Genomic DNA, 21,052 nt, shown 5'->3' on the forward strand with positions numbered 1-21,052 from the left:
AGGATGAAGTGATAGGTGGGATACTGTGAACACGATAATGAACTTTCGGACTCCATAAAATATTCGGAAACTTTTTTGTAGCTGCGCAACTGGCGGATCTCAAAATGTGGTCAGCTACAAAGAATTAGATAAGGACTGGAAACAATTACCTTCATGGAGCTGAGCCCTTCGTGAGAAGTCGTCAGTTGTGCAGATATTCAAGAATTTCCCAGCAATTTATGGAACCCGAAGGTTCATTATCGTGTTCACAAGAGCCCTCCACTGGTCCCTATCCTGAGCCAGATCAATCCAGTCCGTACCACCCCATCCCATCTTTAAGATCCATTTTAATATAATTCACCCACATACGTCTTGGTCTTCCCACCAATATCCTACATGCATTCCCCCTTCTCCCCATTCGCGCTACATGCCCTGTCCACCTCATCCTCCTTGACTTGATCATTCTAATTATACTTGGAGAAGAGTACAAGTTATGAAGCTCCTCATTATGCAGTTTTCTCCACCGTCCTGTCACTTCTACTCTCTTCGGTCCAAATATTCTCCTCAACACCCTGTTCTCAAACACCCTCGGTCTATGTTCTTCCGTTAATGTCAGAGACCAAGTTCCACACCCATACAGGACCACAGGCAATTTTATAGTGTTCTACAGTTTCCTTAAAATAAAGGCGCTCTGGATGTAAGTACAAGGATTATACCTGTATCTGCACCCATTTGAAATTCTGGCCTCAAGGGAGATAGTGTGTTTACTAAAAATGTCCAGAGATCTGAAGATGCTGTGTGCAGCTGTTGCGCACATCTGTGAAAACCCAAGTCTTCGGACATTAGGGACATAAAGGCGGGAAGTTTCCTAATACACGGAGACCCAACAGTATCCATAGTGGAAGAAGAGTTGGCTTTGTTCTTGAAAAAAATAATAAGAAATATGGCATCGAGATGTTGTATGGGATAATTTAAATAATTCAAAACTGGTTCATAATTACGAGAAAAACTGGCATGAGTAAATCTACTGCAGCATAAATTTAAGAACCTTCTTTGTATGTTATTCAGCTTATTAGAATCTCTGGATGTAGGGTTATTATTCCATGCGACTGGCGCATGCTCAAGCTTTGAGAGACTTCAGGCAACATGCACAACTCTCAGGCTATCGAGACACAACCGATGTGACGAAACGAATTAGCCCTAATACATGAGAACATACGTGGTCAGCATGACGAGTGGGCCGCTTACTGTCTAACGTGACACAAAAGATCGTTTACACAATCAGCTCTTACGGTTGATGTATCACGGACATAATAATTCAGTTCAGTTCTTGCTTATTTACGTGCAAACTCAACAGCCCAGAAGCCAATTACAAATCAAATGTACGAAGAAACAACAACAAAATACAAAAGATGGCCTTTGTATATATGGTGGTGGTAAGTAAAGCTACCCTGTAACAGGCCGTGAAGGCCCTTAGGGTTGTGAGAGGTTGAGGCTCCAGCATTTTCTCTAGACAATCGGCTCACAGATGGCGGTAAGTCTGTCAGCCTTGCGCGCCGGTCCCCCTTTACCCCTGAAAGATTACTGGTACTCATTTGTACAAGAGAAGGGGTCGACGCCAGGGCCATAGTGCGGCTGGAAGGATTAGCTCAACTGAAAAATCCACCTCATCAGGAATCGAAACCGCGACCTTCCGGCGTGTAGCATAGTGCCCCCCCCCAACAGTAGTTGTAATAGTAGTAGTAAAGGTAAATTTGTCACTTTGCTTAACTAATTAAGCACTACGCCATGAAGATGCATGGGGGAGTGGATGCATAGATCCACATTTTATTGACCTAGGCACTAGTTGGAGGTGAGAGGTAGCGGCCGCTTTACCCCCGGGTAAGAATCCCGGTACCTATTGTAATAGGAGGTTGGGTGTACCCCAGGGCCGGTCCGGACAATATGGAGAAGTGAAAATTGTTGACCCTACCGGGACTCAAACTCCGACCTCTCGATCATCCAGTAGGTAGCCAGTCGCTATACAGACTACGCTATCCCGGGTTATGCAGCAGCAGTAGTAGTAGTAGCAGCAGCAGTAGCAGCAGCAGCAGTAGCAGCAGTAGTAGTAGTAGTAGTAATAGTAATTTCATTAGAACCAATAATAATAATAACAGTAATAAGCCACAATTATAAAAAAATAAGCATATCTTTGAAACGTATAACTTAAACAACTGATTGAAAACAAAAGCATGCGCAAAACAAAACAAAGAATATACCGACATGTTCAAAGTCATGGCATATAATTCCTACCGTCCTTATCGCACAGACATACGAAGACAGGCAGACAGAGAGAGAGAGAGGGCAAACGGTTTTCAGAACTAAACGCATGGTACGACGCGAAACAATATTTCGCTGGAAAAGTGTGTGCACAGTGGTGACATGGATAAATACTTGCAAGTTCGCGCGACCATAAAACTCCTACTGCGAGGGGTACAAACAAAATCGCCGGACCGGTAGAGGCCGGATGTTTTGTAGAACTCGGTTTCCATTCCGTGCGTCCGAATGCCAGCAGATAATGCGCCCTACAACGTGTCAGATTTAACGTTTAATATTTCACTGATAACAGAGGACAATGCAGAAATACTGCATTACCGATACGCCACTTTTACACAAATACACAGTAGGTCACAATTACCCGATACATCTGGGATAGGTGAGCCGAGATAGCGCAGTCAGCATAGTGACTGCCTACAGGCTAGACGACCAAGGGGTCGGAGTTAAAGAGTCCCGTTAGGATCAGAGTTTTCTCTTCTCCACATCGTCCAGACTGACCCTGAGGCCCACCCAACCTCGTATGCAATGAGTACCGGGGGCTATTTCCCAGGGGGTAAAGCGGCGGGGGCGTGAAGCTGACCACTCGCCCCTCAGCTAGTGCCGAGGTAAGGAAAATGATAATCTATACATCCACTCCCCCCATACATCTTCATGGCGTAGTGCTTAATTAATTAGGCACAGGGACAGCTTTAACTTTTACCTGGGATGAATCACAAGGTAATAACACTTTGAAATATGATATTCTGAAAGAAACAATGTTGATAAAGGCTACAGTTTTATCAGCTTTTGCAAAAGTAAACGCATAATGGAGAGGTCGTGTCTTGTTCCCCTTTTCTGAATGTCGACACACCTTCCTGCCTCAGAACAGATGCGTACTTTCCAGAAGGATATGACACTGACGACAGATACAGCAGCATTTCACGCGTTAACTTCGTCTACTACGGTAATGTGGGTTCATCGTCATCATCAATTAGTGACATAGGTCACTGCGTCAGCATTATAACTACCAGAATCCGATCTGACTATGCTTCCAGTATTCGTGCGCCAGAGGGAAAGACACTTCTCTTCCGTAAGGTTGCCTACAAACGGCGTGACGCAGCGTGGTTCACAGTGTGGACTGACGGTTGATAAGAAACTGACTCACACAAGCACAGCTATCAATGTCAGTCAATAATGAATGAGCGAGTGTACGGGATGGGCTGACCGGTGAATCATGTACAAATTGTGGGCATCGAACTACTGCTGTTAGACAGTAACAACTGCAGATTCTAAAGGGTTCTGACGATGACGAATGACACACAGAATTACTGGGTTTTCGGACTTTTTCCATAATCCGGAAGTCTATTACCTAGACTTCCGGACGATGGAAAAAGTCCAAAAAGACAGTAATTCTGAGTAGTTAGTTAGTTATTGGAGAGGGTGGGTTTCCCCATGCACTGAGACCTGTATTGGTCCACTGTGCTTCCATCTATGATTTCTACCAGTCTCTATATCCTACCGGTACTGGTGCTTACCATCAGTCCCGCCCAGCCAGCGAGACCGGCTCTACTAGCTGAGAGGTATCTATAATGCTTCCCCCATCTACCGGAGGTATTAGAGACTGCTGTTGGGCGGGAAACGTCCGTTAATTTGGCTCAGTGACCTCCTTTGGAGATATGAGGTTCTTTTACGTGCCGTAAAGCTACGACACGGGACCCACGGCTTAAAGTCCCTCCCGGAGGACTTGTTCCCTGAATTTTTCCGCCCTTAAAAATTCGACGATCTCCGCCGGGTATTTAAACCCGCGTACCACGAGTCATGAGGTGGGAACGTTACCTCTAGACTACGGACGCCGCTAATTCTGAGTAACAACTGTGTTATGTTGCACTCTACTTCCGCCTGTGGGCCGGAGACTCTATGCAGCAACGTGGAGCGAGGCAGCTCCTCGGCATACCGCGCCAGAAAGCACCACCTTGCGGGCCCACCAATATGGCGGGGGGCTGTGCACGTCTCTTTTTCCTTCTAGTACACTACTTTCTTCCCTTCTTGTCTCTTTCTTTTGTATTTCTTCCAAAATACTGCTTCTTTCCTCGTCTTTCTTTCCGTCCCTTCTTCTGTCTTCCTTCCCGTCTTTATTTCTTCCGTCCATTTCCTTTCTTCATCCCTATCTCGCGTCATTGTTTTTGTCTTCTTTCTTCCATTCTTCTACTTCTTCTTTGTTCCTTCCGTCCCTTCTGCTTTATTTAGCCCTTTCATTTTTTCTTCTTCCTTCCTTCTCTCTTTTTCCTCTTTCTTCCTTCCTCCCCTCCGTCTTCCTTTATCATCCTCTCTTCTTTCATTCCCGTCTTCCTTCATTTTAAGGGCTAGACGACTGAGGGATCGGAGTTCTGAGTCCCGGTGAGGCGAGAATTTTATCTTCTCCAAATCGTCCAGACTGCTCTGTGGTCCACTCAACCTCATATCCAATGGGTACCGGGGAAGCGACAGGGGCGTTAAGCTGACCACTCGCCTCCAGCTAGTGCCCAGGTCAAGAAAATGTGGGTCTATACATTCATTACCCCATACGTCTTCATGGCGTAGTGCTTAATTAGTTAAGCACAGGCACAACTTTACTTTTATCTTCCTTCATTTCCTTCTTTATTCATTCACCACTTTCTTCTTCCTTGATTTAATTTTCTCCCTTTTGAAGTTCACAAAGCTGGCCCTAGGTACCGCACAGCCGAACTTCCCTAATGGCAGATTAATAATGGGACGGAGCTACTTCCAACAGCTGATTCTGTCGCTAAGTAATCACACAAGTTTAAGTTGAGACCAAATTCGGTGAATGCTTTCAGACTGCACGTATAAGAATAGAGTGCTGCCATGACAACCAAACCCTTCAATATTGTGGGGCGGGAAGACAGCAGGTGCGTTTCACTCAATACTAACAAAACGCTCCACAGAGAGAAAGAAACTGAAATTTCAATCTATTTTGTCTTTCTCTTTCCTTCTGTGACTTCATGTACCTCCGTCTCTTCTTTCTGATCTCTGTTCCGTCTGAAACGAAACACAAACGATTTTGGGAAGTTGTGTAACAGTTGCTGTAACCCCGCGCTGCATAAAATATTCAGCTATTTCAGATGTGTACTGCTCTGAACTCCCAGTGTCAGGGAGTTAAATACTTCAACCCGCCCATCGCAGCCAAGCGCCACGAATAACGAGAAGTCTTGCTCCTGCCGGACAGCAAGACTGGAATGAGACGGGCTATGAAGTTTCATGAGATGCATGGATTAAATTTTAATTTCAGTAGGTTGACGAAATACCGGCTCCAACGAAAAAAAAAAAAGATGCGATAAAATTAATTACATTCAAATTGCACCTGACAGTATTTTCCAGCAACACAATAATATAACTACTGCATTGAAATCACATTATTCATATGCTTACGTAACACTCTGATTGCAACTGCATTTCCAATTAACGCATAATAAATAAACCCGTCACCAGAACGGCCCGGGTTCTCTGTAACAAATTACATGGAACTAAGAGTCACTTGATAGACGGTCACGGTAGCCGAGCGGTCTAAGGCATGTACTGTCTTCGCTCGCTTGGAAACCGGGATCGTGGGTTCGAATCACACTCAAGGCATGGATGTTTAGTTTGTGTGTGTGCGTTTTTCTGTGTTTGTGTACAGGTAGAGGCCTTGCGACGAGCTGATCACCCGCCCAAGGAGTCCTACCTTATGTGTAAGATCTAGAAAAACCAATGTGAACGGAGAAGTTCATGGAGGTAGGCCTAGGCCCACTGGGGCTGAAGTGCCAAGGGGGGAAAAGGTCACTTGATAAGATAGCGGTCGCCCAGATAGTCAAGAAACTCACGCGGAAATTTGTGCAGAACTAGTCTGTTCAACTTTACAGCACTGATCAGGTAAACTGGAACTTAGGCAGGGACTGCCTACCTGCGGGCCACATACCAAAGAACATATTTCTTCCAGCACACCGAACCAAATATTCGCTGTGCAATGCTCAGATCCATGAAGCACGGGGATAAGAGTTAGGGCCATGAGGTTCAAAGGCGTGGACTTGAATTAAAAGCTATCAGGGCGACGGTCCTTAAAAATCAGCGGATAAAGACATGACTTTCACTCCCACTCCCTTTGCTTAAGTAATTAAGTACTAAGACACCAAGAAGTATAGGGGAGTAAAGGCATAGCTCCACCATTCTTGACCTCGGAACTAGATGGATGTGAGCGGTCACCATCACGCCCTTGCAGTTTCTTCGGGGGGGGGGACCCCGGTATATATTGGACAGGAGGTAGGGTGTGCCCCAGAGCTTGTCTGAACGCTGTGGAGAAGGAAAAATATTGCCCTTGCCGGGAATCGAACCTCGGCCGTCCATCCAGTAGCCCGTCGCTATAACGACTATTCCACTGATTCGTGTAAAATCAGTTGAAAATTACGCGGAATGTTCAGCAAACACTTCCTGTACACGATTTGGCGCCGTTTTTAAAGCGGAAAGCGTTAACGCATAGTTTGAGGGATGGACTGACAATCTCTTGGATGACATAAAATGCAGCTGGATGCGTCGATTACCGTGTTCACAACAGCCTATCGCTGGTCCCTGTCATGAGCCACCTGAATCCAATTGTTTCTGGAACTATGCGTTAGTAAAAGCATCACAGTGACCAGACTACCTGAATGCTACATACTATCGACTGCTCGAAGAACGGTTTACAACACCGTGCACTCAAATGTAAGTTAGCCCGAACGCAAAATTACAGGACCACCAAGGTGCTTCATATCGGTACTAGATGGAAGTTACATCCCCGGCAGCTTTGCCATTATTCTGAAAGGATTGACTCCAGAACTGAGAATGCAACCCCGACCGTTTAGTGTGCCCTAGTTCGTATACGGTTCACCAAACGCAAGTCAGCCATCAGCTATAGGCCAGAATATCTTGCCTGCGTATACTTTACAGACTAGGGAACAGGCCCTGTTATTGAAATATCAGCGACTGCCTACTCCATTCTCACGGTTCTGACAAGACGCAGACTTAAGCCCAGAAACAGGACGCCCAACATGGTCCCTAATGTGACATGACGCCCGAAAACTGCATTAGCGAAGTCAAAATAGACGTTCATTTCTAGATAACGACTCGGTTAACGCATTTCGGCGTCAACGAATAAGCAAGCAACAAACGAGTAACTTCCGTTACTAGGCAACGGCGCTATTAACAAGCCTTCCCAACAGACAGGCTGTGTTTTCTACTTGATTCGTGCAAAGTGGTTCTAAAGAAAGGTTCAGTTGAGGCCGTTCAGTGAAAGTCGAGTATCGAGAGCAACCTGCCGGGATATGAACTGAGTTGGCAGTTGCAGGATAATGGAAAGCTAGTTAGGCTGTGAAAAGAAGTCTTCACATGTGATTTGAAGTGACAGTGAGACTGATATAAATCCGTTGCCAGGATACGACTAGTGAAGGCTCAGAACCCTAGAGCGTTGTAACGGTGAACTGTAAAGTGGGTAATCAGCGATAGCGCTGTATTAACTGTAGTTCCGAGTGGTGTGTATAAGGTGTCCACAAATCCAATCATTAAATCGAAAACCCCGTCTTATAAGTGACCACTACACGTAATAATATGAAATTTACGGAACAGACTACTTCCTGATCTTAAGCGGCTCAATACAGTCCTTCCTCACACGCAACGAAGACAAAAAAGAGAATGTCTGGCTCGCATACTGTTTATGTAACGTCAATTTGTTTCAATATCTTGCAGTCACTTCTGAAACGTGCATTTACGTGTAAAATATAACCTACTCGCCTTTGAACTTCATATACCGTTCCTCTTCTCTGCATTATATTGTTTTCCAAATAAGATACAACGATCCTGCATCTAGGCCTTAATAACTACGGGCCCAGCGACAGGAAAGCAAAAGCAACCAGCTGGCCCAAAGATCTGTGACACATAACATTATTATGTCGCACACTGTCCGTCGTCTTACGTGTATTTAAATTAAGCAACGTTTCGGAAGCTCGATCTTCATCCATTTTTATTAACTTAGGTCGTTTATCCAAAGAATCCGTGGCTTGAGTCCGCAAGCGAACTAGACCTACCGAGCGACCGCCGCGTGTCAGCGGCGAAGTTAGTACCAACTTTAGCGGATAGAGGGTGTCGCGTGGTCAGCGCAACGAATCCCCACCGTCGTTAATTTCGGTTTCCTACACCTACACTCACGAGGCTGAGTGGACCCTGTCCAGACCCATTACTTCTCAGAAAATCTGGTAGCGCCGGGAATCGAACCCGGGACCTATGGATCCGTAGCCAGGAACTCTGGCCACAAGACCACAGAGGCGGCCTTTCGTTAATTTACACATGAATATTATAATTTCCAAATTCGTAACCCTTATAAAACGTTTTGTTATTAACTTAAAGTAAAGTAAAGCTATCCCTGTACCAAGCCGTGAAGGCCCATAGGGTTTTGAGACGTTGAGGATCCCACATTATCTAGACAATCGGCTCAAAGATGGCAGTAAGGTTGTCAGTCTTACGCGCCGGCCGCGCTTTACTCCCAAGGAAAATTATTTAATTAATTCCTGGTACTCATTTCTGTTAGAGGCTGAGTAAACCCCAGGGCCTAGTGCGGCTGGAAGGATTAGGTCAACTGAACAAAATCCAATGACCTCATCGGGACTTGAACCCGCGACCTTCCGGCTCAACCAACTACGCTTCCGCGTGCCATTAAATACATTAACTTTTTTTTCTGTAAAAAAATCTGCACATGTCACTTTCATTTGCCAGTTAAAATTCCGGCATTCAAATCCATCAACAGATTCGAATTTTGAAGAGCATTATTCTGAAATGGAACCAACGCGGTCAAGAACCGCCGTCAGCAGCCTACATTCAGACACAGATGACTCATTTATGAAATACAGGACGAAGCAGCCCGTAAGGGCACTAATAACTTCATTACATCTGGCCTGCATCTGTGGTCAATTACAAAAGCAAGCATCCCTATATATGTTTTAATTAAAACGGTCAGTAATGTCCTTCCAAAACACATGTTTAAATGTAGAAATGTAGGGTTTTTAACATGACAGTTTTGTTATCAGTGAGCTTGGAAACGTTACAATATATGCAGTGGTACCAACCATCCTGGAACTTAACAATACAAGCATCGCAATACAAGTGGAGGGAATATTTTATGATTTTTTTCAAAAGCCTTTCCACGCATGAAGCTTGAAGTGTGATATGCATAAAAATGGAGAAACAAGCATTCTGGTTGAACGATGCATATATAACAGACAGAGGCCTACATGCAAGCAAAACAAACCAGGCAGCCGGCCGGCCACTCCGGATTTCAACACAGTTGACGTATTTAACACCGAGAGAGACCAACACAATAAAGTTATTCTGAAAATTCGGATGGCATATGACAAGACACCCTCGTTAACACACGAGTCACATACAGCAAGAACGGTTTAACTAAAACTCTGTGATGTCTCCCATCCAAGGATCGTTTACAACATGTTCAGAATTCTTCCTTTATGTGCTCCATTCCGCACGCTTTCCCTTATCCCACACATTGGACTCACTACATACGCTCTTTCCGCCCTTCATCATACGAAATTACCCGATCTCTGTAGCTGATCCAATGATGAACATACTGCAGACTGTTTCCAAACGCTGCACTAAGCTGCAGAGGAACACTGCACGGGTCGGAAATGAGCAGACAGGCTGTGTTCATTACATACAAAAAAAAAACTCCGTGGTCTGTAGTCTGCAAGTGAACTATACCGACCGAGCGACCGCCGCTTGTCGGCGAAGTCAGTGCCAACTTCAACGGATAGAGGGTGTCGCGTGGTCAGCACAACGAATCCCCACTGCCGTTAATTTCGGTTTTCTATACCGGAGCCGCTATTTCCTTGAAACAGCTCCTCAATTATCCTCACGAGGCTCAGTGAACCCCGTTTCGGACTCACTACTTCTCAGAGAATCTGGTAGCGCCGGGAAACGAACCCGGACCTCTGGATCTGTAGCCAAGAACTCTGACCAGTAGATCACTCGACGCAAAATATCACCGAGCCTGAGCCACGTCACAGAAGGTGAGGAAAAGAAAGCGGGGGGTTAAAGGGGCAAGAGGAAGCACAAGAACTGATTGGGTTCTTTCCGTACGAGCTACGGCTAGGCTTCCACCCCTTCCCGTACCACTGGCCGGTCAACCCGCGGTCAACGAAGCTCCGAGAAATTGTGCTACATCTGTACACAAGGTAGTACAGGAAATCTCGAGTGGATCTGCGTCCTCACTACCTGCGCACTTGTCTTCAGCCATTAGCCTGAGCAGAGCATTTAAACATGAGCATTAGCGGTTGGGGGGTTTCTCTTTCCGTGGAGCAACAACACCGTAAGTAATCACAGTTTGCTGTTGTCACATTGCCACAGAGCCAGTAGCAGAACAGCGGAGAGGTACAATTCCTGTTGAGATGTTTGCAGTCCTCAGTATCACTTCAAGGAACATTATCACCAACTGGCACGGTGCCAATCATCCGAGAGGCATGTTGTAGGTAAGTGAGAGAACATAAGTATTTTCTGCTTGGCAGCAGAAAATTCTGCTGACTCTGAAGATCTCATTGCGAAGAATATGGAAATGCTGGCCCGTGTGGGATATGACGCCGTACAGTCTGATACGAACGTGCTGTCCCAATCTTAATGATAGAAGTAGTACGTTCCTCTGAAAGGCTGGTAACAATCTACCAGGCTACACGGCATCATAACCCAGAAGACAGTAACCTTCGTTCTTGAACTTCCTATAAGCCGTGGCGACTGGTGGGGAGAACCAACCGACCTTGACCATTCTTCTAGTCATTTAATACACCGGAGTTCATTGGGCGTCTGACCTGTTCAGTTGGAACGTAACACAGCTGTACTTGCTGAGACCGCGAAAAGTAGTCCCACGGATGAGAATGACGGCCATCGAGGCTTCTCCTTTCTGCCTGATGTCATACTCCCCTTCAAGCCCAATCTGGCAGAGGTGTGCCAGCCCACAGCGCTTGTATCACGTGATGTGCACTAAGAATATCCGTGTGAACAAAATGTGCAGTGGGACACTTTTAAACTAGGGTTCCCCTGATGTTAACACGAACGTGTAACCCCCCCCCCAATACTCCAAACCTATAAAAATGGAAAATTTTAATTCAGCAATTCAAAAAATACCTGTGGCGCGGTCAGTATAGAGACTGGCTACGGGCTGGACGACCGAAGGGTCGGAGTTCGAGTCGCGATAGGGTCAAGAATATTCTCTTCTACAAGTCATACAGACCGACTCTGGGGTCCAGCCAGCCTTCCAGACAACGGGAACCGGAATTCTTCTCAAGGAGATGAATGGCCGGTGTCAGAATTCGACCACTCACCTCTGTCTGACGTCGAGGTTACTATTGGCCTCTATTGGCCTACTGTACCAGCCCTAGAATATAAATGACAGTGACTGTGGAGCAACTGGTGGAATGAAGGTTGGCTGGAGAAACCAAAGTACTCGAAGAAAACCTGCCCCAGTGCCACTTTGTCCATCAAAATTTCCATATGACCTGACCCAGACTCGAACCAAGGCCGCCGCGGTGGGAAGCCAGCGACTAACCGCCTAAGCTATGGCACGGACAAATTTGGAGGTTAACAATTTGTGGAGTTAAACTTCCACTCCCCAATATGTCTTTCATGGGTCGATGTTTAAATAAGCACAGAGACAGCTTAGAGGCAGAACTTGATGCTGAGTGAATAGAACCATCAGATTTCTTCCCGCGGTCTCAGTACAGCCCCTTTCTGTTTATACTGTACCGCCATTTTCTGATATGAGACTTGCGTTTCTGCGGGTATGGAATTCCTTCTGTGAGCAGGACGACCGGGGTTCAGTTCAAGGCTGGGGCAAGAGATTTGTTCCCCTTCTCCTTAGCGTCCGGACCGACTCTGGTACCAAACGGCCTCCTATATAACGCGTGCCGAGAGCTCTTTCCATGGGGTGTGAACCTGAGCATTCACCTCCATCTAATGACGAGGTCAACAATGGTGGAGCTATACCTCCACTCCCCCATACGTCTCCTTGACGTGGTGTTTCATTAAGAACAGGATGAGCAGTAACTTTACCTTACCTTTATGACATTTCTTCACTAAGCAAATAGAAACTGAGGACAATTATGAACTTCGGACAGCTTAAGAATGCAAAGAAAGCAAATACTTGCTATTTTAAGATGTTATCCTAACCTTGGAGAGGAAAATAGCCTTCGCAACACCAGCATCTCGCCTCCTGCCAACTGGATACGAAGATCCAGTTCCTTACATCTAATTACCTGTCAACGTTTCTTTTCCCTTCAGCAAGGTGAAGCTGCTTCATTTTGCTCCATTAAGTCATCTCAAGTGACGCCCGCTGTCGCCCGTAATGCTCAACACGTACACACTATTGTTCAACAGAAATTGCAGTCCTCAGAAAGGCCGTTCGCAAACCGTGGTGCTCATGGCGAATATGTCCAAGCGACAGTGGCCCTCAGAGAAAAGGTAACGTAAAGCTATCCCTGTAACAGGCCATGGAGGCCCATGGGGCTGAGACGTCGACGCTCCCACATTATCTAGAAAATCGGCTCACGGATGGTGGTGAGGTTGTTAGCCTTACGCGCTGGCCGCCCTTTACCCCCCAGGAAGATTCCCGGTACTCATTTCTGTTAGAGGCTGAAGCGATCGTAGGGCCATAATGCGGCTGGAAGGATTAGGTAAATTGAAAAAATCCACATCATCGGGACTGGAACCGACGACCTTCCGGCTTGTAGCATAGTGCCTCAACCAACTAAACCACCGCGTGTCCCCTCCGCGAAAGGAGGCACAGAGTGTAAAGGACTTGGCAGCAGGCTACAACAGGATCTCACTGTCTCGTGAAATTCTGCTTAACTCTGACATCGAATGTAACTCATTTCTGTAATACTGTTTTAACTATTCGCTTTCGTTACATAGTAGAGTTATTATAAAACTGAGCAAAGTGCCTCAAACAGTAACGTTTCTGGCATATTTTGGAGGTGTCTGGTTCGAGTCTCGGCTGGGACACAACCAGCCTGAGGTTCTTCATGACTTTCCTCAGGCAAATATCGACATGGTACCTCGAATTGGGCAACAATCGCTTCCTTTCTAATCGTTTCCGATTCAACATTCACTGATTATAATCATTCGACGGTATATACGAATACGTAGTTCTAAGCTACTGACAGTTTCGTTAAAGAAACCATAAATAAATGAATAAACAATTATAATAAACTGCAAATGACGTGTAACAAAGACATCGTAGCACGTTATTAAGTACTGTCCCTGGAAGTGTGGAGATTTAATAAAACCATGAAAGTATTTGTCTCATTCAACGATACAAATCCGAAACCCGTCGAATCCGAAGTAAGTACACTGTAGGTATTCGAGAAAGTTCGTAAACGATACACGTCACCAGTATGAAAACAGCGTCGTGATATGAGAGATTCTTGTTCTTACTCCACTCTTAGCCCATGCTGGACGCAATCAATGCAGCAAAAGGTGATGAGGTTCCGAACAGAGCCGTGTAGACTCCAGTAGTGTGACAAAGCGAATCACTTACTCAATGGGGCTCTCACATTCAGTCGGCTGGTCAACAATGCCTTGTCTTCGACCTGACGTGCATTGCCATGTTCACAAAAACCGGCCAGCGAGCCGTATCTCAAGCCATATGAGTCCAGTCAACACGCTGAAAACTCAAGTCTTTTAGAATCATCTTAATTTTATTCCTCCCTCCATGGCTCCCAAGCGGGTACTTTCTTCCTTACTTCACTACTCAAAATCGTACATCCACTTTACCGTGCATGCCATTCGTGCCACAACTTTAATTACGATTTCCGCAATAGTAATATTACAAGTCCAAATCAATGTCGCAAATATAAAAACGGTTTCGAACAAATTCTTCTAGCGAAATAAACGGCCATGCTATCATTACCTACCACCACCGTCACTACACATCATCGTTATTATCAGTAAAAAGTAAAGCTACCCTGTAACAGGCCGTGAAGGCCCATAGGGTTGTGAGACGTTGAGGGTCCCACATTATGTAGACACTCGGCTCAAATGTGGCGGTATTGTTGTCAGCCTTACGCGCCGGCCGCGCTTTACTCCCCAGGAAAATTATTTAATTAATTCCTGGTACACATTTCTGTTAGAGGCTGAGTAAACCCCAGGGCCTATTGCATTGTTAATATCTGCTCCTCATGTAAGAACTGTCCCTCTGCTAGACGTGCATCAGCTGCTAATGTTTGAAGGGATGTTGACGTATTAGGGGCCAGAAAGGTTCTCAACCGTTTTTTGTAATATGCCACAAATTATTAGTGGCGGTCAGGGCAGCCGAGCGGTCTAGGCATGTACTGTGTTCGCTCGCTCGAGAGCCGGGATCGTGGGTTCGAATCCCACATAAGGCATGGATGTTTGCCATGTGTATTCGTTTATTCTGTGTTTGTGTTGTCCTGTGTTTAGGCAGAGACCTTGCGACGAGGTGATCACCCGTCCAATGAATCCTACCATCTGTAAAATGATCATGAAACTNAGGAATTGTTGTTAATTTATTGCTATTATACAGACTGTTTTATTTTGTATTTTGTTTTTTTTTAGTTATTTTTTGTTGTGTGCTTCTACGTACTTGTGCTAACTTTGTAACTGGCCTCTGTGCTGTTAAGTCTGAACGTAAATAAACAAAACTGAACTATGCTGTTGTTATCGTCCTGCGCTTTGGTGACTACCTTTCTGTATTACTAGACCTAGCGTACTGTATGGTCATGGCTATTATACACACCAAACGCGATTATGTATCAGTACAGAGCATTGGTGATGTGAGGATTTAAGGGAAAACAGAAGAAACCTTTTCTCCATCACGAATCTCACAGGAAGTAACCCAACACTGAAGCCAGAGCTTCGCGGTAATAAGCCAGTACCTAACCGCATGTGATATAACAAGGTCTACAATTTAATACTGCTGTTCTAAACAGCGATTATGGAGGGCCAGTCAGGTCACTTCGTTTCTCAACAATAGAGTGTTCCAGGTAACATTCTTGTACTGTTGACGCACGCATCTGTAGTGTGCAACTCTGCCTGATGTACAGCAGATATATGTATACGAAACACAGGCGTGCCTCAGATCAACGTATTTATCGTGTTTGGAATAGGCACTTCCATGGTAACGCAATAACAGTGAGCCGTTGCGTAGGCATTGCCGAAACAACGAACGCGTTTCCCCGGAGATGGACAACAGAAGGCCCTTTACGTAATAACAGACTGTCGATATAGCAGAAACGGGACCGTGGGGATTGGTGTCTGGTATCCAGTCCGCATAACCCCTATATAAGCAGAGCTTACGACACGTACAGAGCAATGAAAACTGAGTATTGAGAACTAGACAAACTTGGGATAGCCGCCGCCAGACACGGTAGAGATCCAACGACGGCCAAGGATAGTTGAGACGTCGCACTGGAATACTGGAGAGTATTGGGTCAGAAGCGAAGTGATAATTGTAAGAGTGAATGTTCAATAAAGATTCGCTAAATCCGAGACCCACGTAAAGTTATTTGTCGCGTGACATACCCAACACGTGACAGTATAAATATTCCCCAGTTCCAACAGTAATAACACTGTAAGAAGGCGTGATAACGCGAATACTAAATACCGTACATGCTGACGTATAGCAAACATGAACTGATGCTTGCCACAATAAAACGGGCTATACTAACTTTACACGAGTTAGCTCGCCAGTTTTACTGGTTTCATGGGCCTTTCATGCATTCTTTTTTATCTTTGCAGACAGTAGACTTTTACCTCCTTCATTCATAATTCGTATCTTCCTAAAAGGCACCATTATGTCTACAATTCTCGTATCAGAAGTGCGAAGCATCGTGCTACTGAACAGCCGTACCAATAGCAGGCCGGACACAAGCAGAGAGCATTCATTCCACCACAACCCTACGTCGATTTCAGGCATTCGAGAAACTTCTGAATAGACACGTTCTGGATGCTTTATGAGCAAACGAGAGAAAAGGCTTTCAACTCGCCGGAGCATTATAATGAGCGAGACTATATAGTGCGTCAAATCTGGCAGAACTTTTTACATATGTAGGTAACATTTCAGACATTTTATTAGACTTAAAACTATCAAGCCAGAGTGTAGCAAAAGGAGATATTGAAATCTAAGAGGGCACCAATAATATAATTTAAGCTTCGTGGTAAGTTGGACACCTAACTGAGGTCGAACACGAGCCTAGAAAGAAACTGAAGAAAGTCACTAGGAGCGTATTTTTCACTGGCATTAACAAAGGTAACATTACTCATTATTTTGAATGAATACATGAATCCAAAGCAGAAACACAAGTGTTTCTTAAGGGCCAATTTGTACATACTTAGTACAATCTGATACTAATTCAAAAAGACGTTACAAATTTTGAAAAAATGAAACAATTTAATGTTAATATACACAATTTTTTCATTTAAGATTCATTCTAATATCACCCTTCCTTTTATTCGTAGGTCATCGAAGCTGTCATTTTCCTTCACGTCTCCTGTCCAAAGCGTTATATATACTTCTCTCTCATACGTGCTACATAACTTGCCCACATTATCCTGCTTGATTTGATCATCCTAAACACTACTTGGCAAGCATCAACGAAGCTCTTCATTATGCAGTGTTTCCGGCTTCCTCTTAATTCCGAGCATTCTCCTCGGCACCTTTTCTCGGTCTGCGATCTTCCCATTGCGTGACAGACTGAGTTTTATGCCCATACGAAACAGGAATTATGTATAGTTAACTATTACAACCACGCCGAAACGCCACACGTGTACTTTTCCAACACACCCGAAAGCAATACTAGATAATTAAAAGGATGTCAGGTTAATGTACTTTGGTCCACGCTGCTTTGTTGCATACTGCTTGTGTAGTTCGACATGCCCGTTGCAACAAACTGCAACATAAACATGGTATATGGTCCCTAATACAGACTATACAGAACTGCTATTAAATTCACGAATCCATTTCGTAATATAGATGAACGTCGTGTTATGAAGCGGGGAAACCATACTCCTTTACAAAATCACAGAGCACTAATCTTTTCACGGAGCACATGAATACATATTCTCACGAAAGATGAACAACGAAAAATAACGTTTATAGGATTCAAACAAACTGTCGGATTAAAATATGTTCTCACCTTTGTGATGTCTAAGGTGATGGTGTCCACAACACGGTGATTCATAGTAGAAGGCCCAGTGGTTATCATAATCTGCTTCAACTTGGAATGCACCGAGTTCAGAGATGACTGTTACAACCAGCACAAAACGCAAACACGCTGACAACTTGCCAGTCATTGCTAACGGATTCTAATAACACTTTCCTAGATTAAAACCAATTCTTTTTTGTTACCAGTTCTGAACTTTACACGTCTGTGTAAACTGTGAGATATTTTAAACAACACATTAATACCATCATAAGAAGCAATAATACATATATTTAGCTTAAGATCCACAAATAATCACTAAACTGTACAACTGTCTTTGCGATACAGTCGTTATTTTGCAACACACGTGAGTTTACGAACGAACGCTGCAAGTCTGAAGAGCGACTCTACTTTTACCGCCAAACGCCCTCGCTTTCAGGCCATCAACTGATATCGCTGTGCGAGAGACAGGCATGCATTCGAGAAGTTCAACTCGGAGCGATTCGGTAACTTCCGCCAACCGACGCTGTATGCGTGCCCACCGCTTGCAAGATGTTGCACGCGTATTTCAATACTTTTATTCTGACATTTTAACACATACTCTCACCGATAATGACTGTCTTCATTTTACTTCTACAGCAGTTGAGTTAGCCTTTTCATTACCTTTTATTACAGCGATATAATGAAGAGTGGTAAGATGGACACATGTAGAACGTAGGTGCAAGATGAAAAGTTGATAGTAGGGAAAACCTGATGCAAAGGATCATTTGGGAGACCTAGGCATATAAGGCCCCCGTCCAAGGAGTCCTACCGACTGTGTATAGGATTTTTTTTTCCTGGCACTACAGCCCCAGTGGGCCTAGGCCTACCTCCATGAACTTCTCCGTTCACTTCGGTTTTTCTAGATCTTGTACATTCGGTAGGACTCCTTGGGCGGGTGATCAGCTCGTCGCAAGGCCTCTACCTGTACACAAACTCAGAAAAACGCACACACACACTAAACATCCATGCCTGAGTGGGATTCGAACCCACGATCCCGGCTTCCGAGCGAGCGAAGACAGTACATGCCTTAAACCACTCGGCTACCGTGACCGGCGTGCATAGGATTAAGAAACTGAAAAATCGGCCAAGGTAAAAAAAAAGGACTGTAGAGCCATAGACAGATAGATAGATAAATAGATAGACAGGCATAGATGAAGGATGACTTAGTAAGTGCTGTAGTGAATTGTAGAGTGTGTGAATTAGCGATAGCGCTATGGTTACTTGCAGCTACGATCCGTAAGTATTCAATATATCCAGTGTAGTCACTCATATAAACAGGAACATTATCTACCTGCTCATGCTTGTCACAACAAAAGAAGTTATACTAAGTGCACTACAAAAGTTAGCTCAGCGGTTTCACTGGTTTTCGAAGGTCTCTGGATCCAGAAACAGGAATGGGTTTTTGGTACATTCTTTTTTTATCCTTCTAGACTGTAGATTTGTTCCTCCTCTGTTCATAATTCGTATCTTCCTAAAAGCCACCATTATGTCTACAATTCTCGTATCAGAAGTGAGAAGCATCGTGCTACTGAACAGCCGTACCAATAGCAGGCCGGACACAAGCAGAGAGCATTCATTCCACCACAACCCTACGTCGATTTCAGGCATTCGAGAAACTTCTGAATAGACACGTTCTGGATGCTTTATGAGCAAACGAGAGAAAAGGCTTTCAACTCGCCGGAGCATTATAATGAGCGAGACTATATAGTGCGTCAAATCTGGCAGAACTTTTTACATATGTAGGTAACATTTCAGACATTTTATTAGACTTAAAACTATCAAGCCAGAGTGTAACAACAGGAGATACTGAAATCTAAGTGGGCACTAATGACATAAATGAATATAGTTTACATTCCATAAGAAAAGTGCAGAATTTCGAAATGTTAAAGTAGTTGGAGTATATTGTTTCCACTGTGCTTCAAAGCCAGTGAGACTTGGAGCTGCACATTCATTCTTCACACAGTGCAACCATCGAACCCGGGCCGCGGATGCCGGGTGCGATCCTAGTTCAAGTCCTACGCGATTTATGGTCGTCAAAGTATTTGCTCCGAATGTTTCGTTTTACCCTGCCAATTACCATTCCATCAGCTGTTCACATTCATTAACCATTCTGTCTTCTTCTACGTTGACGGATTGGGCTCTCAGGCCTGTTCAAGGCCTGAATTAATCTGACATTACATGAATCTTACAGGCAGTTGATAAGACACCTTGGACAGGTGATCAGCCTGTCGCAAGGCCTATACAGGACAACGCAGACATTCATCCATGCATCGAGTGTGATTCGAAACCACGCCCCCAGTGTCTAAGCGGGAGAACGCGCTTTGTGCCTTAGACCGCTCGGCCACTGTGATCGACCTGACCATTCTATCAGGCACACACTATGCAGCCTCGTTTCTAACAGCGACCTTAATAATTTGACTTGACTGTATACAGGATGCAAGATGCTTTGACGTGGAAAGACGAGTGATGATGGTAGCAGAGTTACACCTGTTTCTTTGGCCTGGAACCTGAGGCTGCTAAGTCTAGCCGTCCTTCTTGGTTACAGTAGCATTCTTCACTAATCAGTGACTATTTTGTGAAAATATAACCGAGATTAACGGCTGTGGGGATCCGTTGCGCTGACCACGCGACACCCTCTATCCGCTAAAGTTGGCACTAACTTCGCCGACAAGCGGCGGTCGCTCGGTCCGTATAGTTCGCTTGTGGACTACAGGCCACGGAGTTATATGATAACATATCCAGAAGTGTCTTAGCCTTAAAAGGTGATATCCTCACATGAAGCTCTATTGATGCAGATGTCTTCTGCCGTTTAGCTTAAATAATGTTATAACTATGAAAGGGCCACGCAGTAGTGTAGTTGCTTGACGCACTATGCTACAAGTCTAAGGTCGCGGGTTCGAGTTCCGATGATGTGGATTTTTTCAATTTACCTAATCCTTCCAGCAACATTATGACCCTAGGTTCGACTCAGCCTCTTAACAGAAATTAGCACCAGGAATCTTCCTGGGGGTAAAGGGCGGTCGGCGCGTAAGACTGACAGCCTCACCCCCATATGTGAATCTATTACCTAGAGAGAATGTGGGAGACTGGACGTCTCACAACCCTATGGGCCTTCACGGCCTCTTACAGCGATAGCTTTTACCTTTTATAACTATGTACTCTAAACTTCAATATTACATACAATTTTTTGTGTGTTAAGTAACTCGTTCTCTTTCGTGTTTCCTGCCGAAGGACCCAGTTCAGTTTTTTCTATCATTAAACAGTGATTAGTATCGCAGTCAGTTGTTCTCTAAGATCGAGCATCAATCACACTTGAGTGCCCACTTTTATCAATCAAAACATGATCAACCCGATTGCGTCATCCCGTCAGAAATAAACAGAAAAATAAGCCAAGAAGAACGCCGTAAACAATGGCAAAGGAATTCTCGTCATGAATAAAAGACTTCAAACTTCCTTCACGTAAACTTCACACGCTCTAACTAATTCAAATTAAAGTCAGATTAGAAAGGCGGGGGGGGGGG

The 21,052-nt window shown here is 44.7% G+C and overlaps 1 protein-coding gene across 1 annotated transcript in view; it reads right to left on the bottom strand.

Moving 5' to 3' along the window:
- Window positions 1-17,918, bottom strand: part of LOC111874433 (semaphorin-2A-like) — a gene marked incomplete at its 3' end in the record, with an annotated part of 403,691 nt that extends 385,773 nt beyond the window's left edge. Inside the window, exon 1 of the mRNA XM_023869943.2 lies at window positions 17,484-17,918. Within this exon, the coding sequence (XP_023725711.1) occupies window positions 17,484-17,640 (157 nt within the window). The remainder of the gene's footprint in view (window positions 1-17,483) is intronic.
- Between the last annotated feature and the right edge of the window lie 3,134 nt (window positions 17,919-21,052).

The sequence above is a fragment of the Cryptotermes secundus genome, unplaced genomic scaffold (assembly GCF_002891405.2).
Source record: "Cryptotermes secundus unplaced genomic scaffold, Csec_1.0 scaffold273, whole genome shotgun sequence".
Taxonomy (NCBI): Eukaryota; Metazoa; Arthropoda; class Insecta; order Blattodea; family Kalotermitidae; genus Cryptotermes; species Cryptotermes secundus.